The sequence below is a fragment of the Pseudomicrostroma glucosiphilum genome (genome assembly GCF_003144135.1).
Source record: "Pseudomicrostroma glucosiphilum strain MCA 4718 unplaced genomic scaffold BCV69scaffold_14, whole genome shotgun sequence".
Classification (NCBI taxonomy): Eukaryota; Fungi; Basidiomycota; class Exobasidiomycetes; order Microstromatales; family Microstromataceae; genus Microstroma; species Microstroma glucosiphilum.
This window is the reverse complement of record NW_020289926.1, coordinates 249,823-274,071: the sequence shown is the minus strand read 5'-3', so window position 1 is coordinate 274,071 and position 24,249 is coordinate 249,823. Positions and strand designations below refer to the sequence as shown.

Genomic DNA, 24,249 nt, shown 5'->3' with positions numbered 1-24,249 from the left:
GGACTGCACCTCTTGCCTTTCATCCGCTACCATCGCAAATCATCCCTCCCTCCCTCTGTCTCTCTGTCGTTCTGTGGCTCAGCTGCTTGGCTTGTGTTGCTTTGTGTTGCTTCTGTCTATCTTCCCAGTATCGCCGTGATACCCCTATCTATCCGTCATGGCAGACCCATCCTCCTCCTCCTCTTCGAGACGCAATGGCCAAAACGCGACGTCATCCGCCCTCTCAAGCCATCCCTCCTCTCCCTCACCTACTCCCTCCGGCGCCAAATCACGAGCAAGAAAGAGGACAGGTACAGCTCCAGACACGATAGAGATCCCGTCCAACGGTACATCCACGCCCGTATCAGATGATGACTTTGCTCAATACCCTATGCGTATCGTCTTGGAGCGGGATACGCAGGCAAAGAAGTCAAAGGCACGGCGACCTGGCCTGTTGGGAGGTAATAAGCAACGGCCATCGTATACTGTTCGAGCGCCCAACACGCCTTTTGACGAGCTCGATCTTAGTGAGGTGGATTTCCTGAAGATGCCAGACGAGGAGACTCAAAAAGGCATCACGCGCTATCGCCGTTCCTTCTTCATCGTTGGCATCCTCCTCGGTGCTGCTGTAGCTTGGCTTGCGTCCCAGAATGCCAGCATGGAGGGCCATATCCGTGCCCTTCGTACAATCATGGACGATCAGCTGATGAATGTAGGGGTAGACCTCTCCTCTATTGACTTTTCCCTTCGCATGCCGAAAGAGTTTGCAGATCTACGCGATAATCTCTTCAGTGGATCGAAGGAGTGGCTCTCCACGCAGAATTTCAAAGTGGGCAGACAACTTGCGGCTCAAGGATACCAAGCCGAGTATCCGGTGGTGCTCATGCCCGGCATTATCTCCACTGGACTCGAGTCCTGGACAACGGGAGAGGACGTTTCAGGCTATTTCAGGAAACGTCTCTGGGGCACTACCACGATGATGAGAACAATTGCGCTGGAGAAGGACATGTGGGTCAAACATCTCTCCCTCGACCCCCTCACCGGCTTGGACCCACCGGGGATCAAAGTCAGAGCTGCAGAAGGGCTGGATGCAGCTAGCTTTTTCTTGGGGAATTACTGGATTTGGAGTAGGATTATTGAGAATCTGGCGGCCATTGGATATGATTCGAATAATCTGTACATGGCGAGCTATGATTGGAGACTCAGCTACTCGAATCTGGAAGGTGAGTGGAGTGGCTGTTCGGGAGGGTCAGGTGGAGGAGCTTCCAAGTTTGTCTCGCTGACTGTCTCTCTTTCCCTCTTTGCACTCTAGTCCGAGATCAGTATTTCACGCGGCTGAAGCTGCGTATAGAGCAGAACCTTGCTCTTTCCGGCAAGAAGACTGTCCTCGTCGCTCACTCGATGGGGAGCTCAGTAGCCCTCTACTTCATGAAATGGGTCGAAGCTTCAGGGCCCGGCTTTGGCAATGGAGGCGACCAGTGGGTGGAGCAGCATCTTGAGTCTTTCACTTCGATTGCGGGAACTTTCCTCGGAGTACCAAAGGCAATGGCTGCCCTTCTCTCGGGAGAAATGAGGGATACAGTCGAGGTACCTCCCGCCGCTGCCTTCTTGTTGGAGAAGTTCTTCTCGAGAAAGGAGAGGGCCCGTCTCTTCAGGACTTGGGCTGGCTCAGCTAGTATGATCATCAAAGGAGGCGATGCTGTCTGGGGGAACACGACGTGGGCTCCAGACGATGATGGAGATGCTACAGAGACGCATGGGTCGCTGTACACCTTCCGACTACCACAGGGAGATAGCTCTGTCTTCCTTGGAGCGGGGGACGCCTCTGACAGCCGTGGCGTGGACAACTCTAGTCTGCACGACCTCACCTCGCACACGCAAGTGCAGGGCAACCTTTCGGCGGACGCTGCACTGACGTGGTTGCTCCAGCACACGCCTAGCACATTTCAACGCATGGTGCAGACCAATTACTCCAATGGCATGTCATTCGATGAGGACGAGATTCAGCGGAACAACCAAGAGCCACGCACCTGGTCCAACCCACTCGAGGCCGCCCTCCCCAATGCGCCCTCGATGAAGGTCATCAGTCTCTACGGTGTTGGCAAACCAACGGAGCGAGCCTACTTCTACGAAAAAGGTCCCTTTGAGCAGGAAGACACCATCGTCGAAGGCTATGCGGCCCGGTGCACAGATTCCACTTGCACAAATGAAACAGAAGCCGCCCCTCTCGGATTCCCCACTGCCCGCTCCCACTGGATCGACACGACAGTGCATTACGATGGACCTAATGCCTCTCCTAAGATTCGCGCTGGATGTAAAATGGGAGATGGAGATGGAACAGTCTCCCTCTTGTCACTTGGAGCGATGAGTGTGGAAGGTTGGAAGAGGAAGAGGTATAATCCTGCTGGATGCAAGATTGTTACGCATGAGCTGCTGCATGAGCCCGAAGGGATGGACTTGAGAGGAGGACCGAAGACGGCGGATCATGTTGATATTCTGGTGAGTAGCAAATGACAAGCGCCAAGACCCTCTGAGAGGCGCACCTCACGGCTAGTGGACAAGCGATGATGTCGTACTGACCAAACATCGACCATGCATACCCTCAGGGAGCCGCCAAGGTCAATGAGCTCGTGCTCCGTATTGCAGCGGGCCGGGCTGACGAGGTAGAGGAAAACGTGATTTCTAACATCCGAGGTAAGTGTTCGCACCGGCTTCGTAGAGAGATAGAGATAGCGCCCTCGAAAGTCATACCGCTGACACCCCTCCTGTCCAACGGTTGTAATCCCTGCAACAGACTACGCCGCAAGGATAGACTGGGACGGGACTACACATGCCTCGTCATGAGGCGAGGTATGGCGCAGAAGGGCAAACGATATACCAGTGTTTCATCTCTCTGGCCAGCAGTGACTCTACAATTAGAAATACATTCCATGTTCACGATCCAGGACGTATACATGCGTCAGGTATAGGACAGAGAGGGGAAGACTCGTAACGAAGACTCTGTCTTCCCGGGCGGATGCAGGGCGAGGACCCGCGCAGTGATGCGCCCAGCTGTGCCTGATCGGTATTCTTCCACCGCACCCCTTGACGGGGTTCAAGGCGGGGGAGATCTCAATTACAAATGGCAACCACTGCAGGCGGACCTTCGAGGTGAGAACCTCACCGGTGTCGCCAAGCAAGATTGATTACTATCTCTTGCCTATGGGTCCTCGTCGCTAAACCTGAGTCTGTGCGGCCAAGGGTTTGTTGCAACAGACTCGAGGTACAGAACTGAAGCCATTCCTGTGCCTGATGCAGCGGGTACAGGAGATGGAGGCCCTGACAGGCGCTCTTCTCGAACAACGACGCCGTGGTGATGGAATTCGTGTCGCGTCTGTTTGCTGCTCTCTTTCGGAGTGTTCGTCGTTCCTAAGCACATGTAACCAGTCATCCCGATTCCTCTCAACCTCGGAAAACTCTGTGCGCTGTGAGATCGGCTATCACAACGCTCTCTTGGCGTCCACCACACAGCAGAGCAGCATTGACGACGTGAGAGCTCGCTGCCTCAATGCAAGAAAGTCAGTAGATTTGCGGGAGAAAAAACGAACTTCGAGACCCTTACGTGCCATCTATTTCAGGGTCGAACACGTTGTCACAGCCCTCCTCCGGGAACCGGCAGGGTATGTGCACATTCGACACCCGATACTGGACACAAGAATCTGCGACGGACAGTAGAGATATAACACGCCCTGAGCAGATTGGAAGGTAATGGTCACTTAGCCATCCAGCCCGTCCCCTCGCCCCTCTCGCTTCCCCTCCCTGGCCTCTTCACCTTGACCTCGCCTTCCCCCAATCCGCCTCGAGCCCTTCTTGTCAAAAGACCCTTCAGCATGCAGGTCATTCATCTTCTCTGCCTGCTCCTGGCGGCAGCATCGACTTTCGCTGCTCCCTTCTACCCTCAGCCAGCACTGAAATTCGCCCTTGCAACTCGCGCCTTGTATCAGGTCCAGGAAGATTTTCCCATTCACGAATCGTGCAATGCCTCACAGAAGCTACAGTTGGAGCGCGGTCTCTTCGATATGAAGCGACTGTGCCGTACCGCCGTGGACCACATCCTGGAACACGGTAACCAGTCGGCTGTGTTCACTAGCTATTTTGGTGAAGGAGCCGACCCGGCGGTGCCGCTGGGCATTTTCGAGCGTCTACTTCGTGTGAGTAGAAGGGACTTTTCTACGAATGGAGTAATTCTCATCGTACTGACGTCCCATGTGTCGACCTTTCTCCTCTTCGACTGGCAGGGCGACAAGAGCGACACGCTTATCCGCTGCGACGACCCTGATCATAATTGTGCAACCCAAGAGGGCTGGAACGGCCATTGGCGTGGAGAGAATGCCACCGGCGAGACGGTCATCTGTCCCTTATCCTTCGAGACTCGTCTACCCATCGAGAAGACATGCGCAGGTGGTTTCCAGCTCGCACGGGACAATGTCAACATTTACTGGGGCGCCGATTTGCTGCACCGCGCTATGCATTTCCCCGCTTTGACCAACGAGCACGTCACGCACCTTGCCGATGAGTATGCTGCGCTGCTAGAGCTGGCACATCACAGCCCTGAGGAGGCAGTCCGCAACCAGCACACTATCCAGGACTTTGCCTTTGAGGTCTTCTCGCGAAAGTACATCACGCCAGAAGGATGCGTTGGTGAGGTAGCAGCCAATGCTACGGACGCGGCAGATGCACATGGCTCGACGACGACGACGAAGGCGCACAAGGAGTGTCACACCCACTCTGATGGCGTTGAACACTGCTCATAGATCTCTCATTCCAGAAGAGTACCATTTCACACCTGCATGGAAATTTGAGTCCTTAGCTCTAGAACGTCGAATGTGAATCAATTCCTCTTCGATTGCTTCTTCCTGTCGTAGAAGATTTGGCGAGGGGAGGAGGGAGAAGAGAGGGGGAGCAGAGTGACAAACTAAAAGCTGGAGGGAAAAGGGGCCCCACATGAGGTGTAACATCGCCGTTGCGCTTTGCGGTCCGAGGTTGATTTGTTCCTGGGGAAGGCAATGCGGGTGGCCCCTGCACGAGTGGTCGTGTCTGAGCAAAGCACCGTCGGTCCTTCGTTTCTTCCTTCGTTCCTTGCTCTCCACGCGTGATGTCATCTTCCACGACGACAATCGCACCTCGAATCCTCACCAGCTTCACCTCCTCCTCCTCCTCCTCCTCCTTCTCTTTGTCGTCTTCACTCCTTCGTCTCGCTCGACAGAGCATCCATACCGCACAGCAGCCTCTCTTCTCCACTCCTCCTCACTCCTTCTCCTCACCTCGCTTCAGCACCTCCACACGCGCCTACACCTCCCGCATCATGTCCAAATCCAACAGCACTTCCGCCTCCTCCTCCTCTATCAAATCTGTCGACCCCCTCGAGGACTCCCAATCCAAGTGGGTCGGTCTTCGATCCATCACTTGGCAAGACCCCACTGGTAGGGAGCGACACTGGGAGACTTCTTGTCGCAAGACGAAAAAGGGAGAGGCGGACGCAGTGGCCATTTGTTGTCTGATCACGAGGCCCTCGACAAGAGAGGATCCTGAATTGCTACTCGTGTCGCAGTATCGTCCTCCTGTGGCTGTGGAAGGTGGGAAGAGCACTACAGGCTTGGTCATCGAGATGCCTGCTGGACTCATCGATGCAGGAGAGGAAGGGGACGAAGGCACACGCCGTGCTGCTCTTCGCGAATTGCGTGAAGAGACAGGGTACGGCAATCCGGACAATGCAGGCAGTGAAGATGTGCAAGTGGTGGAGCTCTCCCCACTCATGTACAATGATCCAGGGATGAGCACATCCACCATGAAACTCGCATGCGTACGCATCGCACTCAAGGAAGACGACACGCCCGACCCGGTTGCAGAGCCCGATGAGGGAGAATTCATCGAGAAGAGATTGGTCAAGCTCTCGGGACTCTATGATGAACTAGCTAGACTCATAAAGGATGAAAAGTATGCAGTCGATGCTAGACTATCTCACTTTGCATGGGGCATCAAGCTCGCTGGGATGGTGGGAGGCAAGGTCACTGCGGGCAAGGGCAAATTTTGATTCGGCGGGCGAGCGGGCGAGTCAAGGGACACTCAAACCTGGTAGCAATGGCAAGAGAAAGCAAAAGGGAGCGCAAATGCTGTACGCAGTTACATTTCATGTGCAATTCCAATCTAATGCTGGGTATCTGAGACAGATGCTGACGCTGCATTCTGTACGAGCGGCTCAGAAGCCCAGCGTCTCCCTCAGCTCCTCTTCCAGCCCTCTGAGATCCTTCTCTCCTGCCGCCCGCTTCTCACCCTCCTTCTGCAGCGTCTCGGCCTGCTTCCTCCTCAACTTCACCTCCTCCTTGTCCTCACTAGTCATCTCAAAGCGCTTCAGCCTCTCCCGCTCCTCTTCGTCCAGCTCGCCCATTTCCTTTTCGCAGCGTGGACATTCGCAAGGACCGAAGATGTGCTCCCTCCAGAGGAGAAGATTACGTCTGGTCACGGACTGAGAGGGATCTTGGTAGGTGATGAGGAGTTCCTCGCCAGCTTTGATGGGCTTGTTGGCCATGAGCTTTAGCTTCGTAGCTTGTCGGATACCTCTCTGGGAGGGTGGGTGTTGAGTAGAGAGGTTGGGAGCGCAAGAGTGGTTCAGATGCGAGTGGATGCAGTACAGGGAGCCTTGAGACTCCATGTTGAGGTTAGCTCGCCCAAGAGAGCTAGACAAAGACAGGCAGGTAGGATGTCAGTCGCCCTTTTCTTGTCAAATCGACACGGCATGGGGCTGCTACTCACCGCATGAAGCCTTCCCAACCAAAGAGTTGCTGAGCCACATCCCTCGGGAAGTCTGGATTCACTGTCCACTTTCCCTTTCCGCGAATTCCTCCCTGTTCACCCCTCGCAATTCTAGCCTCGTCATAGGGGTCCATGCCTTCCTTGAGCAGCTTGAGCGCCTCCTTGAACGTGAGCTCAAAGGCCTGCTTCTCCACTTCCCACCCGGGATTGCGTTTCCTCCTCACCAGCTCCGAAATGGAAGCAAAGGCCGAAGTGTGGCCTAGAGTCTCCTCGACAGTCGCCGGCCTGGAAGGCTTGATGAGAGATTCGGGCGGGGTAGGCGAGTGGCAGAGGAGGATGCGTGCGTACAGGCGCGCTACCGAGTGGAGGGAGAGGAAGGGATGGGTGGACATGAAGTTGACAAAGGGCTGGTGAGAGGAAGAGGTATAGGGCACGAGTCAGCACTTTCACTGTCAGTATGGGGCCCTGCATAGCTCTTGACGTCGCTACTCACTACTATGGCGGGATTATTGCCCTTGCACAGGACGTTGTGATGCGCCGTCCTACCCCGGCTCTCACACTCCCTATTACACCACACCGCCTGACAATCCTTTCCCTTGCACCCTGTATTTCTCCCTACCCCTGCTCCATCCACCGGCTGAAAGCAGGCATTGCACAGCTCTCCCCCTGCCACCTTCTTCGCCTGAGCCATGGGAGGTGCAGAAACAAAGGCAGAATCGGTGAAGACTGTCTCTCCCTCTGCAAAATCCCTCGTAGCTAGCAGACCCTTGCCCTTCACTGGATCGAAGTAGTGCTGCTCTATACCGGAGGGCATGGTCAGACTGGAGTCGATACTCGATGTAGGGTGATCGTTCGCAGCAGATGAGGAGGAAGATTTCTTCTTCTTCTTGTTCGACTTCTTCTTCTTGCTGCTGGAAGCGGAAGCTTGATTGGCAGAATCATCTTGAGCTTCTTCCTCACCTGACCCCTCGGGATCGCGAGCCTCTACGGTGGGGCGACCGTTGACTTCGGTATGGGGATTATCTACGGCCATGTTGAGCGATCTATGCTAGAAGAGTATGATACAGGCATCTTCGTCCTCCATGGCGCCGATCGGGTTCAAGAAAAATCAAGAGGCCGATGCGCAACATCGGAAGTCGAAGCGGAAAGAGAGATGGGAAATGCGGGGGTGAGAAGGTCTGTACATTGCTTCGCATCATGCTTTCGTCCGTCTGCGCTTCGCCTTGTCCACAGCAGAGTCAACCGTCTGCGTCTTTGTTGTCATGCTCTCTTCGCTTTCTGATGCTTTTTGCAGTGATGTACGTTTCCCGCGACCCTTTTCGGGCTCCGCATTCTGCGATACCTTGCTGCTGGTGCTCTTCTGGCTCTTCTGAATTAATGAGGTCTTTGGAAGGTCCTGCTTTGCCTCTCGCAACTCGCCACTGGTCTCTTCTCCCCCCTGAACTCTCATAGCCCATGCCCAGCATCCCTTCTCCAGTTCTTTTGCACTCTCCCACTTGCCCTCCTGCACAGCCTTAGTCACCTTCTCGCGGAAGCCTTTCCAGTCCTTCTCTGTATACCCCACCTTACAGTCAAGACAGAGAAGAGCTTCGTCGCTCATGAATGCCTCTGTCTCAGGGCTGTAAAGAGATAGCAGTAGTGATGCTGTTGCTGGCCCAATTCCCTTCAGGACGCACAACGTCTTGAGAGAGGCTAGCGCCCCTGCTGGGGTGGCCGCATATTGGGAGAAAGCTTGGCGTGTAGTATTTGCGACTAGATCTGGCGAATTGGAAGAGAGCAGGGGAAGCAGAGTAGGACGAAATTTGCCGCGCTTTCAGGTAGATTGGGAAAGCTCCTGTCAGTCCTGAACATCGACTCGCTCGACTCCAGCCGAGGCTTGATGAGCACCGAGGCTGGCCGCGAACCATCTCGGCCTGACTCATGCCCCGTCCCTGTCCAATTGTACTCACCGCCAGCTTCCATGTCATGCATTTCTTGAGGTCCTCAAGACTCAGCTCGGCACTCTCTCCATGCTCTGCGCTTCCCAATCTGCCGCTGATACTGCTCTCTCCACGTCCCCACAGCTGCTCATCAAGCTCCACAAGATTCGTTCGCTCCTTGGGCGGGCCGCCTTGCTTGGCCCTGACAGCTAGTAGGCGCTTGTACTCTGGCGCCGAAGAGCGAAGCTGAGAGGTCGAAGGTCGGGGGAACGGAGACGGTGGCATCGCGAAACAGCAGCTAGGGTGTTCGTGAGCGGTGGGCTTTGGTAGGAATGACGCTTGGCTCACGGACCGCTCGGGGCGGAAGTGGCGCCAGATATGAAATTGCCCGCGCAGGACGCCGACAGGCAACAAGAGTCAATCTACCTCGTATCAATCAGCCCTGTCCACCAGACCACACCTTGTATCCACTGCCATACGCCCGACATCGTTCCTCGACGTCATTCTGCGCGACGTAGAGAAGTGAGACTCTTGCCTGCTGAAAGTACTATTCTTGTGCTTCGGAACGCCAGCGACAGAGAAGAGAACTTACGACCGGCTCTTGAAGGACTCTTTCTACGTAGACTCTGCTGAGCACAATGTCTGGCAACAAGGGCGGCAACAATGGTCAGAACTACTATGAGCTCTATAGAAGAAGCAGGTGGGTGTCTGGAATGAACGAATGAAGGAGAAGATGATGTCGCGGTGGGCGGATGTGAGCCGGGGAAGGCGATGATGCCATGCTTGCCGCTACGGACTTGTCCGCCCCGCGAGCTCTCATCTTGTTCTGGAGTCCTGGCAGGCTGACGCACAGCCGCACCCTCTTGCTCTACTTCCCGGATCAGCATCGGAGAGCAGCTCACAGCCTCTCTCGACACGCTAATCCAGTCCGGTCACATCAACCCTCTCTTAGCCATCCGAGTGCTCAACCAGTTCGACCGCTCCATTGCCGAGACTCTATCTGCCAAGGTCAAGAGCAAGGCGACAGTCAAGGGTCACTTGAGGAATTACAATAGCTGTGATGAGGTGTGGACGTTCAACGTCCAGGGTGGAAAGGTCAAGCTGGACAATGGAGAAGAAATTGAAGTAGACAGGCTGAAGATTGTGAGTAGAGACGTGGAGTGAGATGGAAAGAAACATTGTCGTGACCAGTATCAGCAAATCCCGGGGCCCAACAATGCTTGCCATCCTGACCAGTTCCTCGTGCTGAAAAAGCTACTTTCGAAGCTGTCACTGACCTTATGCTCGTCCCTCCTCGTCTTGCGCAGGTCGCTTGCAAGATGGCAGAAGGCGGCACAAGCAAGTAGGCTGAGACGGCCGCTCTCTTCCACAAATCCATGCCGCCACTGAATCAAAGAGCATAGATTTCCTTTGTCGAAGCAGTCTCTGACAATTCGCTCCGTCCCCAGCATCCTTTGCCGACAGGCATTTCCATTCACCCACACATATGACGACGCTCCACTCAAAGAGTCGCGTCTCCTGTTCAGTCTCTTGCATATCCTGCTCTGCCTTATGTACTTTTAGCATGTCCACGATTACCAATGCAGCTCTTCGACGGAGACACTCGAGTCAGCGATGTCGTGATTGGTGGCACCTTCCAAGCCTTACTTGAGTCACCCTAGGATGTGTGGAGGCGTGGAGAAATGCTGCAGGAAGTTGGCCCCTTTCCGGCAATCTCTCATATCCCGCACCATACCTTCCGCCATAGTCTATCGATCTTCAGACCAGCCAGCTAGACACTCTCATCAGCAAGCCTCGTCATGTTTGAGATGTCTGCTCTGGTACTCTTCTCGCAGGCAATAGGCTGGGTCTATACCCTCCTCTGGTCCCTGTCCTTCTACCCGCAGATCTTCCTCAACTACTCACGAGGTTCCGTAAAGGGCTTCTCGCAAGACTTTGCCCATCTGAACGTCTTAGGGTTTCTCTGCTATACGATCTACAATGCGTCTTTTCTTCTGTCGAGGGAGATTCAACACGAGTACAGGGAAAGACATGGAGGCAGGGAGAATGTGGTGAGGTGGAATGACGCCATCTTTGCGGCGCATGCCTTCACTCTCGCCAGTATCCAGCTAGGGCAGAGCTATTGGTACAGCAGTGGAAACACAGTCACCGCTAGCGAATCCGAAGACCTCGGAGGCAATGGACGGAGTAACTTTCTCCCTCGGAGACCCTACCGGAGGCTGTCGGGCTTCACGACCCTGTCCCTCATCTCTCTGCTAGTAGCCATCTTCCTCTCCTTCCTCTTCTCTTTCCTCCCAAGCCACCCCTTCTCCCTCCAACCTCTAGACTTTGTCAACTTCCTCTCCTATGTCAAGCTCTACGTCACTCTCGTCAAATACTTCCCGCAGCTCACGCTCAACTGGAAGAGGAAGAGCACGAGGGGATTCAGCATCTCGAATATACTCCTCGATTTTACCGGAGGGGTGCTCAGTCTCGGCCAGCTGCTGCTCGATGCAGGGATCATCAACAAGGATTGGAGTGCTGTGACCGGGGACTTTGGCAAGCTGTGAGTATAGAGCCATTGGTATTGAGATGATCCGCTGCTCCGAGCCTGACACATGCCTCCTTCCTACGCCTCCTGCTGCAGTGGGCTTTCTTTCCTCTCCCTCACATTCGATGTGGCTTTGATGACACAGCACTACGTTCTGTATCGAGACGCACGGGACGAGGTCGTGGAGGGAACGGACGAAGAGGATGGAAGGGAGGCAGGCCGGAGTGGGGAGAGACAGCCTTTGCTCCGAGGGTGAGAGAACCCCACGTCGCTAGGTACCGCACTGTGGTCGCGCACAGCAATACTTAGAGAAATGCTTCCTAGACTGGTGCGAGAAGCAGCTGTTCGCAGGTCATCGAAGAGAAAAGGGTGTCGTATTGATACAGACGAGACCGAAGGCGTAAACATGGCTTGGTGCCCGGCAATGAGCTTACAGCTTGTGCCGCTTGCCGCCCGCAATGGCCGCGAACTGATGGAAGGGCGCAGTGCAAAACCGATCAGCTCTATCGGCTCTTCAGAAGGGAGCGAGTCGCGTCTACTCACCCTCTCTGCGGGCTTGCCGCTCGTGAAGACGATCTCTGCTCCTCTCAGCTCAGCCTGATTGGCCTCCTCGCTGCCCAAGCTCTCGTACGTAGCTTTTTGGATGAGGCGCTTCGAGTAGGCTAAAGCAAAAGGGTCAATACTAGGTGGAGAGAGGCGCTGCTCCAGTCTTTCTAGCACGGCATTGAGGATTGGTGGAGTGCCGTCCTGACCATTCGAGGCAGTCGGGGGTGGTGCCAAGATTCTCGTAATGAAGCCGCTCCTCTCTAATTCGGCTGCGGGTACCCTTCCGCCTTCCAATAGGCATTCAACACCTCTACCATGACCCATACGCTGGATGAAAGTCGTGCTAGTCAGTCCCTCACAGACGAGACCGAGCTGGGTAAAGGGCACTTGCAGCCAGAAGTCCTGTAGCGTATAGAGCAGATCGCAGTGTCCCAGCACTGCAGCGGAAATGCCCACTGCAGGGCCATTCATGGCGCCCACTAGCACCTTGGGGAAGGTCGAAAGAACCCGAGCCAGACGAGCATTGCTCAAAGCTAGACGCTGGGTGTAGAAGTCTTTGAGAATGCGGGGGTTGTTAGCCGCCTCTGGCGGAGGCTGGCGAGAAGGGTCGTGGACGTCTGCGCCGGCAGAGAAGAAGCGACCTTTGCCCGTGAGGACGCAGATAGGAATCGCCTCATCCGGCTGAGAAGCGACCCACTCTAGAGCATCGACTAGATGAGCGACGTCTGAAGATTTGAGCGAATTGAGCTTCGTGGGGTTGTTGAGGGTGATGAGGGCAATGTGCGGAGAGGGAAAGGAGAGGGAGATGGGAGCAGATGTGGGCGAGAAGGAAGCAGGCGGAGCACCAGGGGAAGACATAACGTAGAGCGTAGGAGAGTAGGAGCTACACAGACGAGTAGGGATTCAGAGAAAGTACGCAATGGTTCGCAGTGGAAAGGGAAGGAGCACTTGCAAGAGCCTTTACTCCGGGCTGCCACTTTCCCGGTTCCCCGCATTTCTATGCCGGTGCTTGGACCACTTGACGGAATTTCCGAGCTTGCCGACTTTCCTCCTTCTCCGCACCCCTTGGTTCTCGAATGCCACCTTCTGCGCCTCGCTTGGCTCGCGCGATGAAGTATCTCCTGCTTGATCTCAATGGAACGATTCATGTAGGTGACACGCCCACCCCTGGTGCACTCGCTGCCCTAGAGAGGCTGCAGAAGGCAAGTCAGGGTGGAGAGAAGTTCAAAGTGCGCTTCTGCAGTGAGTACTGCCCAGGCCTGAGAAAAGCAGTGAAGCTAAGTTGCTTCTCATGGGCTGACGTAGGGCTCCGAACTCTTCGTCCCAAACGGTCTCCCAGGCAACTCGTCAAAAGAGTCTTCGTCTTCCCTGATTGCTCGGCTACGAAGCATGTCCTTCCCGGCTGCTCTAATCCCTCCAGAAGACGTGTTCACCTCTCTAGACGCAGCTCGCCGCCTCTTTGCCTCCACCTCGAACGGCTCCGCCCCGCTGCTGCTTCTCTCTCAGTCCGCTCAAGAGCCATTTCAAGACTTGCCAGGAGCGTTTCATGCCAAGGCGGATCGTCTGCCGAGCGAGCTGAACGTTGAGGAGCAACAGAAGCTGCGAGCATGCGATGCCATTGTGATAGGTCTGGCGCCAGGTCTCATGCGGTATGAATGGCTCGATGAAGCTTTTCGTCTACTGTCTGGCGAGTACGGATCTAAAACTGTTCGGCTGATTGGCACGCATCGAGCGTTGTACCATCGGCCGGGTGGAAAAGGCAAAGATGGAGCACAGAAGCAACCTCTCAGCCTGGGGCCGGGAGCCTTCCTGGCCGCTCTCGAAGAAGGGGCTGGGTTGAGCAGGGAGAACACAGTGACGGTCGGCAAGCCTCAGTGGACCTTCTTCGAGGAATGTCTGAAGGGAATGGGATGGAGCTCCGATGCAAAGGTTGGCGCAAATGGTAAGGATGAAGTTTGGATCGTGAGTGATTGACAAAAAGTAATATCAGCATGTTTTCGGCTTCTCTGACTTGCTCATGGCCCTCAACGACGTCCGTCAGGTCGGCGACGATGCCACTCAAGACCTTTCAATTCTCAAAGCGGGACCAGACTCTCTGCCGGCCGACCTAAACATCAAGAGAGCTCTTGTCAAGACAGGCAAGTATCGTGACGGGGACGAAGGAAAGGTCACCCCACTTGAGAACCAGGGCGCAGCCGAACACAACAAACTCGTCGTCAGCGAGAGCTTTGCGGCGTGGGTAGATGGATTCTTGAGCGGACAGGAGGATATAGCATCGACCTGAAATATCCTCATGTCCCGATCGGTGGCTTTGAGGACGCCAATTCGCCACGAACGAAAGCCAGTCTGCTACACATCTTCAGGACGTCTGTGTTGGTGACAATCGACGACATGGCTGCAATGATACGATCCCCTGCACACGTCTGATAACATTTGCCCAGTACCAATTATATCGTCGTACGGGGTTCCGTTCCGGTGGCCCAGGTGGCAGGGATGGCTGACGCGCACGTGACTTGGTACTCCACTCGCTTGAGAAGATCTTCTCCTGCGACTGACGCTCGCTACCGAGGGGCCTTATTTTCTCTTGCCGGGCCACCATACATCCACACCATATCAACAATCATCATGAGCGCACCCGCAGACACCAACCCTACCACTACGGCGCCCGCTGACGATGCCGCTGCCAAGGCAGCTGCTGCTTTCGATGTCGTCCTGAGTGAGTTCAGGAGTGATCAGCCTGCATCCCGGCACGGTCAGTGTACTAACCATCCGAACTCTGTATCTACCTTGCCTTGCTCTACCATTTGCTCATTTCGACCCATCCAGCCAAGTACAAGACGGCAGGAGAGATCACCTCAAAGGCTATCAAGGCTGTGATTCAGGCGGCAAAGGAAGGGGCTACCGTAGGAGAGCTCTGCAAGGTCGGAGACGATGCCGTTAAGGAGGGCACTGGATCGGTGTACAAGAGTGACAAGAAGATGGCAAAGGGTGAGTGTGGGAGAACAGGGAAGAGATAAAGAGACCTGTACCGTGCCAGTTGAAAGATGTGACGCTCAAAACCGCTCTTGCATGACCCTCAGGCTCTGCTTTCCCGACCACCATCTCCATCAACCAGTGAGTCTTTTACGTATGTGACGACCGCATTCATGCTCTGATCTCTAACAACACTACTCGTCTCCAAACTGCTAGCATCATCTGCAACAACGCCCCTCTCTCGACTTCTGAGTCGTACTCTCAGGCCCTCAAGGCTGACGATGTTGTCAAAATTCAGCTCGGCTCCCACATCGATGGCTACCCCGCCATTGCAGCTGAGACCATCGTCGTCGGTGCCTCGTCTGCCAAGCCCGTCTCGGGCGTGACCGCAGATGCTATCAAGGCAGCCTATGTTGGAGCTGAGGCTGCTATCAGGCTGCTTAAGCCTGGTACCATCACTACTGAAGTCGCCAAGGAGGTGGAGAAGGCAATCAAGGAGTTTGATGTCAAGGTAGTGGAGGGCATGCAGACCAACCAGGTCGACAAGGATGTCATTGATGGCAAGAAGAAGATCGTTCTCAACCCTGTGAGTCAAGGCAGTCTGACATTGACCAGAAGCAATTCCACTGAACTTATTGCGATCGCACGCTGCGCTTGCCGCCTCCTCAGGACCCACAACAACGCCCCGATGCCTCGAAGCTTGAAGAGGGCGATGTTTTCGCAGTTGATGTCTCGGTCACAACCGGCAAGGATGGCAAGACCAAGACCGATGACTCTGCCACAACCATTTACAAGAAGACCGGCTCGACCTACCTGCTGAAGATGGCCACTTCGCGTAAGGTGTTCTCCGAGATCCAGAAGAGGGCCGGTGCCTTCCCCTTCCAATTGGGACTTTTGGAGGACTCTGAAAGGGGGCGAACGATGGGTGTGCGGGAATGTGTGAACCACAACTTGATCACCAGCTTCGAGGTCTCGTACGATGGTACCCCAGGAGCCGTCACCACTCAATTCTTCTTCACGGCCATTGTCAGCGCAAAAGGAGCCATCAGAGTCACACCAGCACCTTCTTGGTACTCGGCTGAGGTTGTCAAGAGTGAGAAGGAGGTCAAGGATGAGGTGAGTTGGACCTTCGATGTGGCGATAGCTGTTAACCATGAGCGACAAGTCTTCGATATTGACCGCATTAACCGTCTTTCCTTCCCTCTCTTATCTACTCAGGCTCTCAAGAAGATGCTGGAGCAACCCGTCCGCCAGGCCGGTAAGAAGGCAGCAAAGAAGGCAGCTGCAGCCTCTGCTGCTCCTTCGGCTTGAGATTGTGAAGAGGTAGCGAGAAGAACGTAAGGGACTGTACAAAGGAGATTGTCCGATGCGGGGGACTTGGAAGAGCTCTGGCTGACGAAGCGGCATGTCACTGTGGGGGCTGCATCTGCTTCAATCTACACTCGAGCATCTTGTCCCCTGTGTGACCATTGTGTGAGCTTTCAAGGCATTGAGATTCTGCCACTAGGCTTACAGAAGAGTGGTTGCCAAGCCAATGGCGCGTCGAGTAGTTTGAGCCGGCGGTCGGGTGGCCAAGTGTGGTCGCGTGGCATCGGTGCTCGGCGACGTGAATTCACCGAGTGTCTTCCGCCTTCGGGGATCTGCGCGCCCGACGTCACTGAAAACGTCGTCGCCGGGCCGCCAAGGCGCCGCACAAAGTATCGGAAGCGGCGAACAGCAGGGCTCAAAGCACCCGGGACGACGTTGTGACCTCTACTTTAATTCTTCCACCAATTCCATCTTCCTACCTTCTCCATCCTTCCTACAAACCGCCACTCACCTCGTCTTATCCAGTCGAGGTCTCCCTCTCCCGCACTTTGCTCACTATGATGATGTTGCGCTCGTCGGCTAGGAGCAGCAGCGGTCAACTGACCCGGGGTCGATTCACCTCGCCCTCTGGTCTTGTTTCGTCTTCTTCCACAAGGTCGGTCTACCAACAGAGCAGACTGGCTTCCTCTTCCTCTTCGTCATCTTCAGGTGGCTCCAAGAGCTACTCCACCTATGCCGGTTACGCTGCAGGCGCTACAGTGCTGCTGGGTTCTCTTGCCTTCCTCCCTTCGACCCTCTTCGCCGATGCCCCTCCCGCAACAGTACCCGGAGATGCCCGCCCCTCACCTCTTTGGGCTCTTCCCTCTCGCTCACAGATGATCCAGGCTCTCAAGGAGTCCTCCACCAAGTCCATTCGTCCGGCCTCGTCAAAGGGAACGACTGGCGCTGATGAGTCACTCAAGCAGAATGCAGCAGACATTGTCAGCTCCGCGCCCTCGCCTTCGGCTAGAAAAGACAGCACTGAGGAGGCTCTGCAATTCGAGAAGGCAAAGCAGCAGGATGAGGATGGATTCGATTTGCTCATCATCGGTGGAGGTGCTACTGGAACCGGTGTTGCTGTTGATGCCGCCACGAGGGGGCTCAGCGTTGCAATGGTAGAGCGAGACGACTTCGGAGCTGGTGAGTAGAGCTGATCGAGGGTGGTCCGAGGAGGCAAAATTCGAACAAGGCTGACGGCTCTTCATCTCACCATGCCCTACTTGACTTCTTAGGTACCTCGTCAAAGTCGACGAAGCTGATTCACGGTGGTGTGCGATACCTGCAAAAGGCCGTCTTCGAGCTGGATTACGGACAATACCAGATGGTCAGGGAGGCTCTCCACGAGCGAAAGACCTTCCTACACATCGCCCCCTACCTGTCTGAGCACCTGCCCATCATGCTGCCTGTCTACCGATACTGGCAGATTCCTTACTACTGGGCCGGTACAAAGATGTACGACATGCTGGCTGGCTCAGAGAACATGGAGAGCTCCTACGTTCTCAGCAGGGGCAAGGCCATGGAGGCTTTCCCCATGCTCAAGAGCGAAGGTCTGGCCGGAGCCGTCGTTTACTACGATGGTCAGCACAACGATACGAGGATGAACATTGCCCTGGCCCTCACTGCTGTCCACCATGGCGCAGTCATTGCCAATCACACAGAGGTCACTGCCCTTCACAAGAAGAACGTGCCTGGAAAGAAGGAGCCTCAAATCTGTGGTGCCAGGATGAAGGATCTTCTCACCGGCGACGAGTGGGACGTCAAGTGCAAGGGTGTCATCAATGCCACTGGCCCCTTTAGTGACGCCGTTCGAAAGCTTGACGTACCTACCGCGCAAGAGATTGTTGCCCCGTCGTCTGGTGTACACATCACTCTCCCCGGCTACTACTCACCGAGGGGTATGGGTCTCATTGACCCTCAGACTTCAGATGGCCGAGTCATCTTCTTCCTGCCATGGCAGGGAAACACCATTGCCGGAACCACCGACACTGCTGCCCCCGTTGAGGCTCACCCTTACCCGAAGGAGGAGGAGATCCAGTGGATCTTGGACGAGGTGAGAAATTACCTCAGCCCAGACATCAAGGTTCGAAGGGGTGACGTTCTCTCTGCTTGGTCTGGTCTGCGACCGCTAGTACGAGACCCGAATGCCAAGGACACTCAGTCGCTTGTGCGAAACCATATGATCAACGTCAGCGAGTCTGGTCTGCTGACCATTGCTGGAGGCAAGTGGACCACTTACAGAGAGATGGCCGAGCAGACGGTGGATCGCGCCATCGACGAGTACAAGCTGAAGCCACTGAGGGGCTGTGTGACCAAGTCGACGAAGCTCCTAGGCTCCCACGGCTGGAGCAAGACCATGTACGTCAAGCTCCTGCAGCGCTTCGGTCTCGAGACCGACGTCGCCAAGCACCTCTCTGCAACATACGGAGACCGCGCTTGGTCCGTCTGCTCCATTGCCGAGCCCACTGGACAACGCTGGCCAGTGCACGGCAAGAGACTAGACCCCCTGTACCCTTACCTCGAAGCCGAGGTACGTTACGCCTGCCGATCAGAGTACGCTGCCACCGTTCCCGACTTTATCGCTCGTCGCTCCAGGTTGAGCTTCCTGAACACAGAAGCCACCGTCCAGACCCTGCCGCGCATCATCGAGATCATGTCCGAGGAGCTAGGCTGGGATGCCAAGCGCCAGCAGGCCGAGCTCTCCAACTCTGTTGAGTTCCTCGGGTCCATGGGTCTCCAGCCAGGACGCAGGGAGGAGCTTTCCAAGCTCACCCTGTCTGAACTGAGGGACATTGCCATCAAGAAGCCCCGCGTGAGCCACCTGGATGAATCTTCCCTCGACTCAAAGGACAAGCTCGCCACGGGCTTCTCGCGCGCCCAATTCGACTCGGACGAGTTGCGTACCCTTCGTGAGAAGTTCGAGCGTCTGGATGTGAACCAGGACGGACGACTGGACGCAGAGGACTTGAAGCAGGTCCTCTCCCACCTCGGCTATGAGCGACTGGACGACGGAGCTCTGCAGCGCATCGTAGACGAAGTCGACTTTTCTCGTACCGGCGCCCTCGCCTTTGAGAATTTCCTCGATGTGGCCAGCGCAATGAAGGACGCTAAGCTCTCGAATGCCTTTGCTGACATTGTCAAGGAGCTAGACTCGAGTCCGGACCCAATTGGACCTGCTGCTAGGGAGAAGTCGGACAGGAGGGAGCAGAGGAGGACTATTCCCGCCGAGAGGAGTGGAGGTGGTTGGTGAATTAGTGTCGATAGTGCCACGGTGTTTGATGATGTATGAGCAGAGGTGTTCGTAGTACTAGTAATGCAACTTTTCAGTCACTTTCAATCTTGCAGAAGTAGTGGATGTCTTGGGATAAGAGTCTTGCATGACAAGGTTTCTGGCCTAAGGCAGGTAAGGCGGTTCAAGCTTTGTCATTGAGTACCTTCACGTCTCTCTCTGTTCTAGAGCCATAACAGGCTGTAGCACTTCATGCCCTCTCACCACGTCTTCAAGAGCATTCAGAAGCGCCGCGCCTTGGACCCTGTCATCTCGTCTACAAAATTCTAGCATGACCACCAGAGGCGAAGAAATTATTCACAGAGCTACTTTCCGTCTTCTGTCCGTAGCGTCACTCTGGGGAAAGCTGTGCGTAATGGTGGTAGTAGACACGAGAGAGAGAGAGAAAGAGAGAAAGACATAGCCACGCGATGCGAAGACCGAGCAGGCTCAGCTGTTCGGCACCTCTCGCGCACGACGGAGAGGACTTGCTTTTGAGATTGAAAGTGGTCAGTACAGGACAGACGCAGCAGAGTCTTTTGTAGCACCATGAGCAACGGAGAGCAAGGAGGGGTATGCAGGATTCTTTGAATTTGTGTGTGAGTAGGCGAAATAGGATGAGCAACTCTCAACATCCTCCGCCACTCTGCATCTTTCCCTCCCCCTCTCTTTGGGCATATCTAAGGTCATAAAGAGCAAACCAGTGAGGAGTCGCTGAACGGTCTCACCAGCCCGGCCTGGCCTGTACAGGACTGGCCGCTTGCATGTCTTCTTCCTCCTCAACTTTCTCACCGCGCCACTGCTTGTCCGCTCGTCTTCTTCAGTCGTCCTCCTCCTCTCCCTCGTCAGCTCCATCAGGTCCACCTGGCATGCCCTCGTCTTCGTAGAACTTCTTGAGAACAGCCTCGGCGTCTTGATAGCGTGCCTTGACGTCCTTGATGGTCGTCTGAAGTTTACTCAGAGCTTCCTCACGGCTGATATCCTCTACCCCTGATTCGTCGTGGAGCTTGCCCTGTGGAGAAGGAGAATTGCAATGTCCTGTTGAGCTACCATCCCCTCGACCGACCTGAATCACTTCTGATCTACTTACGAGATGCTGCATTGCTTCGCACAGGTCCCTCACGTGAGCCACTCCCACTGCTGCTGATGAGCCTTTGAGGAAGTGTCCTAGTGTGGAGAGCTTTGCCAGATCCTTCTCCTCTCTGGCATGTGGCAAGACCATGGCAAAAGGAAGGAGTGGAGGGGGCGATAGGAGAAGTGGGTGGGCTGTGTGAGAACCAATGGATACACCTCTTTCAATGCTTAGACAACTACCCGTCGTACTCACAGAGCTGTATCCATGTCGGCAAAGGTGGAGGTAGCCTGTTCAAAGAAGTTCCAAACAATTTCCTGCGAAAAGGTCCTATCGTCCTCATCGTCCATCTCCAGCAATTGATCAAAGACTTCCCTCTCAATCGTCGAGTCGAAGCTAGGGACAGTCGAACTCTCGGCCTCGGCCTGAGGAGTCACTGCCTCTGTGGGCTTTGTTGTTGTTGTTGTAGAAGCAGCCTGCAGTTAGGAGGACAAGGTGGCAGAGCAAGGGATCGTAAGCGAAACCGCACCTCAAAGAAAGATCTGTGTCGGACCTCTGGGACGAGGTCACTCACGGAAGCCATCTTGATGATGCTGATGTGTGTAGGTGAGGAAAGTAGAGACTACAATCGATCTGATCTTTTCGAGATCTCTATCTAAGCTTCCCACGAGCACACCTGCGTTGCAAGTACTTCTATGCAAAGCAAAGCAAAGTCCAGATTGATTCCTTTGTGGCAGCGTCTGCTCACAGTCGCGCACTTCAGCCAAGGAGAGGGGCACCTCGAGCCTCTACACTACTGGTTGTTTGGGGGAGGGGATGAGGTGCGAGCAAGCGAGCGAGTGTGACAAGGGGGAGAGGAAAGAAGCAGCAGGAGGCAGCGAAGGTGTGAGTGAGTGCGTGGTTGGTTGGTGGTCATCGTCGTGGTTGGGACCTTTTGCCTCCGACCCGCCGAGGGCTGCCCTGCCTGCCTCTGCCTCTGCCTGGCGGTGTCTGCTCCATCGATTGTGTGGCTTGCGCGGCTCCGCTCCCTCGGTCGGAACAAAGCCAAAGGGCTGCAGATGACGTCGACTGGTTTCGAATGGACCCCCCTTTAGTCGCCTGCACCCACCCACACCCACAAGTCAGGCCACAGCTTCACACTGGTAAAGGATTAAGCTCGACCTTCGATCATCTGCTCATCTGCTCAACTCGGCAATGCCGACGGTGTATTAAGCCCTCTACCGCTCTGCGGCCCGACTCGGGAAGGAAGAAAAAGCATGGCAGCGGAGACCAGATCAGCACAACGTGTGCAAAGCTCCGAAGAGGGGTGGGCGCCTAGGGGCTTGGGCGGAGTACGGAGGATTGGGATCGGAGAACTTCACACATGGAGTGGGGGAGGAAGCTAACAAGGATGCCCACGCGGCAATGGCAGTAAAGTGGGCTGAGAAGCCGGTGAAGCCCTGATGAGTTGATCTTACAGCAATGTGCAACGGATCTCCGTATGGCCCCTGAATGTCGTTTGATGCAATGGAAGCCCGACTACAGGTACGGCCACTTTGTCGTGCAGTCAAGTCCCCGACTGTCCCGATCCTTCGAGGCAATCGCACCTCTACAACTTCGACCTTGGAGGAGGTTCATACAACTCCCTCAGCTCCTTTGGAAGCTTCTGTACTGGCGACAAGCTGAATCCACCATCCGACGTAATGGTCACACCAGAGAGATTCGTACCAGCGGGCGAGGCCAGCAACAGTGCTGCTCCAGCAATATCGCGAGGACCGCCCAGCCGGCCGTTGGGTGAGGAGCGGGAGAGCGGGTCTGTGGGCTTCTTGGAAGGGTCTGAGCCAGCAGGGTCGATTCCAGCTCCAGCCGTCATGTCTGTATGTGAAGCAGAGGTGAGACTTTGTCTGAGCCACTGGATGATCAAAACATACATACATTTGCCCTTGCTCTATTCGCACTCACTAGAGGGAAAGAATCCTGGTGCCAAGGCATTGCAATTCACGTGCATCTTCTTCAGTGGCACAGCCATTGTCCTTGTCAGGTGTGCAGCAGCTGCTTTGCTTGCCGCGTAGCTGAAGGCTCCCTGTCCCTTTTGTGCCGTAGGCATGTAGGCCATGGGTATCGAAGCGATGATGCTCGTGACGTTGATCACGCTTGCAGGGTGGAATTCGTCTTTCGCCTTCTTCTTGAGCAAAGGCAGCAGGGCTACTGTGAGGTAGAAGATGCTCTTGACATTGACGGCAAAGACGCGGTCCCATCCGCGCACCTCATCCACGTCTTCGAGCGGACTGCCCCAGCTGACACCGCTGTTATTGACCAGGACATCGAGACCGTTGGGCTCGAGCTCGTTCAGCTTGGCAGCCAAAGCATCACAGCCAGCCTTATTGGTCAAGTCGGCAGTGATGGGCACGCAGCATCCGGCGTGATAGGCATTCAGAGCACTTGCGGCCTTGTCCAAATTTGACATTTTGCGGCTGGCGATGTACACTGGGGGGAGGTGCGGCGCAGGAGAGGGTGTTCAGCACAAGATCAGCTTCAGTCGATCCATCGTGGGTACACAGGTGTGTGCACTGCCCTGCTCACCCTTTGCCCCATTCTGAGCGAATCCAGTAGCCATCATCAAACCCAGACCCGTACCGCCTCCTGTGACCAGCACCACCTTGCCTTCCTGGCTAAAGAGCGAGTTGATAGTCAAGTCTGGCAATTGCTGCGACATTGTGTGTATGAACCAAGGAGGAGGGGCAAGGACTGGTAAGAAAGGAAGAAGGCTGACTGATGTGCGGCTCGGGGGATGTCAGCCTTGCTACTCTCTAATCTACCCCACACCCGGCGGACATCCATCCCTCCTCCATCCATCCGGACTCCCGATTTTGCCGGCGAGCCGGGGCGCGTGGCGTGGCGCGGCCTGTGGCTGGCTGCGAGAGAAAAGAAAAAGTGGAGAGACACACATCGAGTGGAAGAGGCAGAATTCGCTCATTCGGCTGCGAAGGCCGATTGACGGACAGAGAGAGAGTGAGAGAGACGACGATCTTCCTACGCTTGTACATACGGGAACGCACGCTCAGCATTCGACTACGCTAGACCATCTCCTCGTCTCTAGAACACACACACACACACTAGCTCCGATAACTACACACGCAACAGTCACGCCATGGAAGACTCGATGGAAAAGGTGGCAAAGAGCTGTGGCAGGGAGCTGCGTGAGTGGAGGAAAGCAACGAGGTACGGGTCCACGAAGATGTATCGCTGACCTGACCTTCTTTCTGCGCACCGCCCTCTCCCACCCTCAGACGCATTCCAAAAGTGAGCCAACCTAAAGCAGTTCAGCTCTATCTCAACAGCGCTCTTCTGACAATCTTGCTTCCTCCTTGCTCGCTTGCTCCCTCCCTTTCTCCCTTAGTTGCATCCTCTCCAACCCAAGCAACCCCTCTCTCTGCGAACCCCAAAAAGCCTCCCTCTCAGCCTGCGCCTCCTCTGCCATTCCCCTCCTCTCCGCCATCAAGTCCCAATGCGCTCCACAAATCAATGCCTTTGATTCTTGTTTAAAGAGCAATGCTTCAGAAGAAGTGAGCGATGAGGTCATGGAAAAGAAGTGTGGAGGTGCATTGACGGAACTTTGGAGATGTACGGAAGTGGTGAAACGGAGAGAGGGATTGAAGGCGGGAGAGGCAGTGCCTGTTGGGAGTCCGGAGGGGAGACAAGTGCACAGATGAGGTGGAAGAGATGTTACAAGAGAAATACAAAAGAGCATTGAAGAAATTTTTTGTCGGAGCTGTCATCGCAATCTCACATTGGTTCAAGGTGCTTCGAGACCGTCCAGACTGGAAGGTCTGTTTTCTCTCATGCT

At 55.1% G+C, this 24,249-nt stretch overlaps 14 protein-coding genes across 14 annotated transcripts; 9 read left to right on the top strand and 5 right to left on the bottom strand.

The window, feature by feature from the left end:
* Positions 1 to 23: 23 nt before the first annotated feature.
* BCV69DRAFT_284778 (LACT-domain-containing protein) lies at positions 24 to 2,920 on the top strand. The gene is made up of 4 exons (XM_025493167.1): positions 24 to 1,202; positions 1,292 to 2,478; positions 2,586 to 2,673; positions 2,774 to 2,920. Exons 1-4 carry the CDS (start codon positions 158 to 160, stop codon positions 2,821 to 2,823), a joined length of 2,370 nt encoding a protein of 789 aa, XP_025345956.1. The 5' UTR covers positions 24 to 157; the 3' UTR covers positions 2,824 to 2,920.
* Positions 2,921 to 3,980: 1,060 nt separating this feature from the next.
* BCV69DRAFT_237894 (zincin) lies at positions 3,981 to 4,772 on the top strand (the record flags this gene model as incomplete). The annotated part of the gene is made up of 2 exons (XM_025489950.1): positions 3,981 to 4,169; positions 4,257 to 4,772. Coding segments are annotated over 2 exons (705 nt in total), but the record flags the coding sequence as incomplete, so codon positions are not given.
* Positions 4,773 to 5,344: 572 nt separating this feature from the next.
* Positions 5,345 to 6,019, top strand: BCV69DRAFT_234956 (hypothetical protein; the record flags this gene model as incomplete). Its single annotated transcript, XM_025489897.1, has 1 exon — positions 5,345 to 6,019. A coding segment is annotated over one exon (675 nt), but the record flags the coding sequence as incomplete, so codon positions are not given.
* A 115-nt stretch (positions 6,020 to 6,134) lies between these two features.
* BCV69DRAFT_63311 (hypothetical protein) lies at positions 6,135 to 8,094 on the bottom strand. The gene is made up of 3 exons (XM_025495414.1): positions 7,265 to 8,094; positions 6,772 to 7,178; positions 6,135 to 6,695 (listed from the first exon to the last, which is right to left on the bottom strand). The coding sequence occupies exons 1-3, from the start codon at positions 7,802 to 7,804 to the stop codon at positions 6,218 to 6,220; spliced, it is 1,425 nt and encodes a 474-aa protein (XP_025345953.1). The 5' UTR covers positions 7,805 to 8,094; the 3' UTR covers positions 6,135 to 6,217.
* BCV69DRAFT_300948 (hypothetical protein) lies at positions 7,967 to 8,975 on the bottom strand (the record flags this gene model as incomplete). The annotated part of the gene is made up of 2 exons (XM_025494508.1): positions 7,967 to 8,581; positions 8,721 to 8,975. The coding sequence occupies 2 exons, from the start codon at positions 8,973 to 8,975 to the stop codon at positions 7,967 to 7,969; spliced, it is 870 nt and encodes a 289-aa protein (XP_025345952.1).
* Positions 8,976 to 9,328: 353 nt separating this feature from the next.
* Positions 9,329 to 10,211, top strand: BCV69DRAFT_295103 (transcription initiation factor IIA, gamma subunit; the record flags this gene model as incomplete). Its single annotated transcript, XM_025493896.1, has 3 exons — positions 9,329 to 9,390; positions 9,575 to 9,833; positions 9,998 to 10,211. 3 exons carry the CDS (start codon positions 9,329 to 9,331, stop codon positions 10,034 to 10,036), a joined length of 360 nt encoding a protein of 119 aa, XP_025345951.1. The 3' UTR covers positions 10,037 to 10,211.
* A 278-nt stretch (positions 10,212 to 10,489) lies between these two features.
* BCV69DRAFT_300946 (hypothetical protein) lies at positions 10,490 to 11,476 on the top strand (the record flags this gene model as incomplete). Its single annotated transcript, XM_025494507.1, has 2 exons — positions 10,490 to 11,235; positions 11,317 to 11,476. The coding sequence occupies 2 exons, from the start codon at positions 10,490 to 10,492 to the stop codon at positions 11,474 to 11,476; spliced, it is 906 nt and encodes a 301-aa protein (XP_025345950.1).
* Positions 11,317 to 12,699, bottom strand: BCV69DRAFT_284773 (ClpP/crotonase). Its single transcript, XM_025493166.1, has 2 exons — positions 11,764 to 12,699; positions 11,317 to 11,689 (listed from the first exon to the last, which is right to left on the bottom strand). The coding sequence occupies exons 1-2, from the start codon at positions 12,622 to 12,624 to the stop codon at positions 11,651 to 11,653; spliced, it is 900 nt and encodes a 299-aa protein (XP_025345949.1). The 5' UTR covers positions 12,625 to 12,699; the 3' UTR covers positions 11,317 to 11,650.
* A 34-nt stretch (positions 12,700 to 12,733) lies between these two features.
* Positions 12,734 to 14,213, top strand: BCV69DRAFT_63009 (hypothetical protein). Its single transcript, XM_025495413.1, has 3 exons — positions 12,734 to 13,008; positions 13,106 to 13,728; positions 13,808 to 14,213. Exons 1-3 carry the CDS (start codon positions 12,843 to 12,845, stop codon positions 14,048 to 14,050), a joined length of 1,032 nt encoding a protein of 343 aa, XP_025345948.1. The 5' UTR covers positions 12,734 to 12,842; the 3' UTR covers positions 14,051 to 14,213.
* Positions 14,214 to 14,325: 112 nt separating this feature from the next.
* BCV69DRAFT_284772 (Creatinase/aminopeptidase) lies at positions 14,326 to 16,087 on the top strand. Its single transcript, XM_025493165.1, has 6 exons — positions 14,326 to 14,482; positions 14,593 to 14,754; positions 14,847 to 14,880; positions 14,956 to 15,325; positions 15,409 to 15,855; positions 15,958 to 16,087. Exons 1-6 carry the CDS (start codon positions 14,392 to 14,394, stop codon positions 16,048 to 16,050), a joined length of 1,197 nt encoding a protein of 398 aa, XP_025345947.1. The 5' UTR covers positions 14,326 to 14,391; the 3' UTR covers positions 16,051 to 16,087.
* A 369-nt stretch (positions 16,088 to 16,456) lies between these two features.
* On the top strand, positions 16,457 to 19,418 carry BCV69DRAFT_314350 (DAO-domain-containing protein). The gene is made up of 2 exons (XM_025495107.1): positions 16,457 to 17,226; positions 17,319 to 19,418. The coding sequence occupies exons 1-2, from the start codon at positions 16,605 to 16,607 to the stop codon at positions 19,331 to 19,333; spliced, it is 2,637 nt and encodes an 878-aa protein (XP_025345946.1). The 5' UTR covers positions 16,457 to 16,604; the 3' UTR covers positions 19,334 to 19,418.
* Positions 19,419 to 20,171: 753 nt separating this feature from the next.
* Positions 20,172 to 20,860, bottom strand: BCV69DRAFT_252135 (histidine-phosphotransfer domain, HPT domain-containing protein; the record flags this gene model as incomplete). Its single annotated transcript, XM_025490463.1, has 3 exons — positions 20,172 to 20,363; positions 20,442 to 20,553; positions 20,679 to 20,860. Coding segments are annotated over 3 exons (486 nt in total), but the record flags the coding sequence as incomplete, so codon positions are not given.
* An 888-nt stretch (positions 20,861 to 21,748) lies between these two features.
* BCV69DRAFT_62804 (NAD(P)-binding protein) lies at positions 21,749 to 23,324 on the bottom strand. The gene is made up of 3 exons (XM_025495412.1): positions 22,986 to 23,324; positions 22,365 to 22,889; positions 21,749 to 22,277 (listed from the first exon to the last, which is right to left on the bottom strand). Exons 1-3 carry the CDS (start codon positions 23,116 to 23,118, stop codon positions 22,012 to 22,014), a joined length of 924 nt encoding a protein of 307 aa, XP_025345944.1. The 5' UTR covers positions 23,119 to 23,324; the 3' UTR covers positions 21,749 to 22,011.
* Positions 23,325 to 23,505: 181 nt separating this feature from the next.
* On the top strand, positions 23,506 to 24,219 carry BCV69DRAFT_284767 (hypothetical protein). Its single transcript, XM_025493164.1, has 3 exons — positions 23,506 to 23,602; positions 23,693 to 23,705; positions 23,803 to 24,219. Exons 1-3 carry the CDS (start codon positions 23,554 to 23,556, stop codon positions 24,113 to 24,115), a joined length of 375 nt encoding a protein of 124 aa, XP_025345943.1. The 5' UTR covers positions 23,506 to 23,553; the 3' UTR covers positions 24,116 to 24,219.
* Positions 24,220 to 24,249: the final 30 nt, after the last annotated feature.

What these genes read in the sequence shown, in the direction of transcription:
- BCV69DRAFT_284773 (XM_025493166.1), bottom strand. Translation starts at nt 12,624, where the DNA reads ATGTCTTCCCCTGGTGCTCCGCCTGCTTCCTTCTCGCCCACATCTGCT. An exon ending in GCGGCAAGCCCGCAGAGAGG is followed by an intron (nt 11,690 to 11,763) that starts GTGAGTAGACGC and finishes CCCTTCCATCAG; the next exon opens with TTCGCGGCCATTGCGGGCGG.
- BCV69DRAFT_62804 (XM_025495412.1), bottom strand. Translation starts at nt 23,118, where the DNA reads ATGTCGCAGCAATTGCCAGACTTGACTATCAACTCGCTCTTTAGCCAG. An exon ending in CGCTCAGAATGGGGCAAAGG is followed by an intron (nt 22,890 to 22,985) that starts GTGAGCAGGGCA and finishes ACCTCCCCCCAG; the next exon opens with TGTACATCGCCAGCCGCAAA. An exon ending in ACCAGGATTCTTTCCCTCTA is followed by an intron (nt 22,278 to 22,364) that starts GTGAGTGCGAAT and finishes CTTCACATACAG; the next exon opens with ACATGACGGCTGGAGCTGGA.
- BCV69DRAFT_284778 (XM_025493167.1), top strand. Translation starts at nt 158, where the DNA reads ATGGCAGACCCATCCTCCTCCTCCTCTTCGAGACGCAATGGCCAAAAC. An exon ending in CAGCTACTCGAATCTGGAAG is followed by an intron (nt 1,203 to 1,291) that starts GTGAGTGGAGTG and finishes TTTGCACTCTAG; the next exon opens with TCCGAGATCAGTATTTCACG. An exon ending in CGTGATTTCTAACATCCGAG is followed by an intron (nt 2,674 to 2,773) that starts GTAAGTGTTCGC and finishes TCCCTGCAACAG; the next exon opens with ACTACGCCGCAAGGATAGAC.
- BCV69DRAFT_63009 (XM_025495413.1), top strand. Translation starts at nt 12,843, where the DNA reads ATGCCACCTTCTGCGCCTCGCTTGGCTCGCGCGATGAAGTATCTCCTG. An exon ending in GTTCAAAGTGCGCTTCTGCA is followed by an intron (nt 13,009 to 13,105) that starts GTGAGTACTGCC and finishes ACGGTCTCCCAG; the next exon opens with GCAACTCGTCAAAAGAGTCT. An exon ending in GTAAGGATGAAGTTTGGATC is followed by an intron (nt 13,729 to 13,807) that starts GTGAGTGATTGA and finishes GACGTCCGTCAG; the next exon opens with GTCGGCGACGATGCCACTCA.
- BCV69DRAFT_314350 (XM_025495107.1), top strand. Translation starts at nt 16,605, where the DNA reads ATGATGATGTTGCGCTCGTCGGCTAGGAGCAGCAGCGGTCAACTGACC. An exon ending in GCGAGACGACTTCGGAGCTG is followed by an intron (nt 17,227 to 17,318) that starts GTGAGTAGAGCT and finishes TTGACTTCTTAG; the next exon opens with GTACCTCGTCAAAGTCGACG.
- BCV69DRAFT_284772 (XM_025493165.1), top strand. Translation starts at nt 14,392, where the DNA reads ATGAGCGCACCCGCAGACACCAACCCTACCACTACGGCGCCCGCTGAC. An exon ending in TGCTTTCGATGTCGTCCTGA is followed by an intron (nt 14,483 to 14,592) that starts GTGAGTTCAGGA and finishes CGACCCATCCAG; the next exon opens with CCAAGTACAAGACGGCAGGA. An exon ending in TGACAAGAAGATGGCAAAGG is followed by an intron (nt 14,755 to 14,846) that starts GTGAGTGTGGGA and finishes CATGACCCTCAG; the next exon opens with GCTCTGCTTTCCCGACCACC.
- BCV69DRAFT_63311 (XM_025495414.1), bottom strand. Translation starts at nt 7,804, where the DNA reads ATGGCCGTAGATAATCCCCATACCGAAGTCAACGGTCGCCCCACCGTA. An exon ending in GCAATAATCCCGCCATAGTA is followed by an intron (nt 7,179 to 7,264) that starts GTGAGTAGCGAC and finishes TCCTCTCACCAG; the next exon opens with CCCTTTGTCAACTTCATGTC. An exon ending in GGTTGGGAAGGCTTCATGCG is followed by an intron (nt 6,696 to 6,771) that starts GTGAGTAGCAGC and finishes GTCTTTGTCTAG; the next exon opens with CTCTCTTGGGCGAGCTAACC.
- BCV69DRAFT_284767 (XM_025493164.1), top strand. Translation starts at nt 23,554, where the DNA reads ATGGAAGACTCGATGGAAAAGGTGGCAAAGAGCTGTGGCAGGGAGCTG.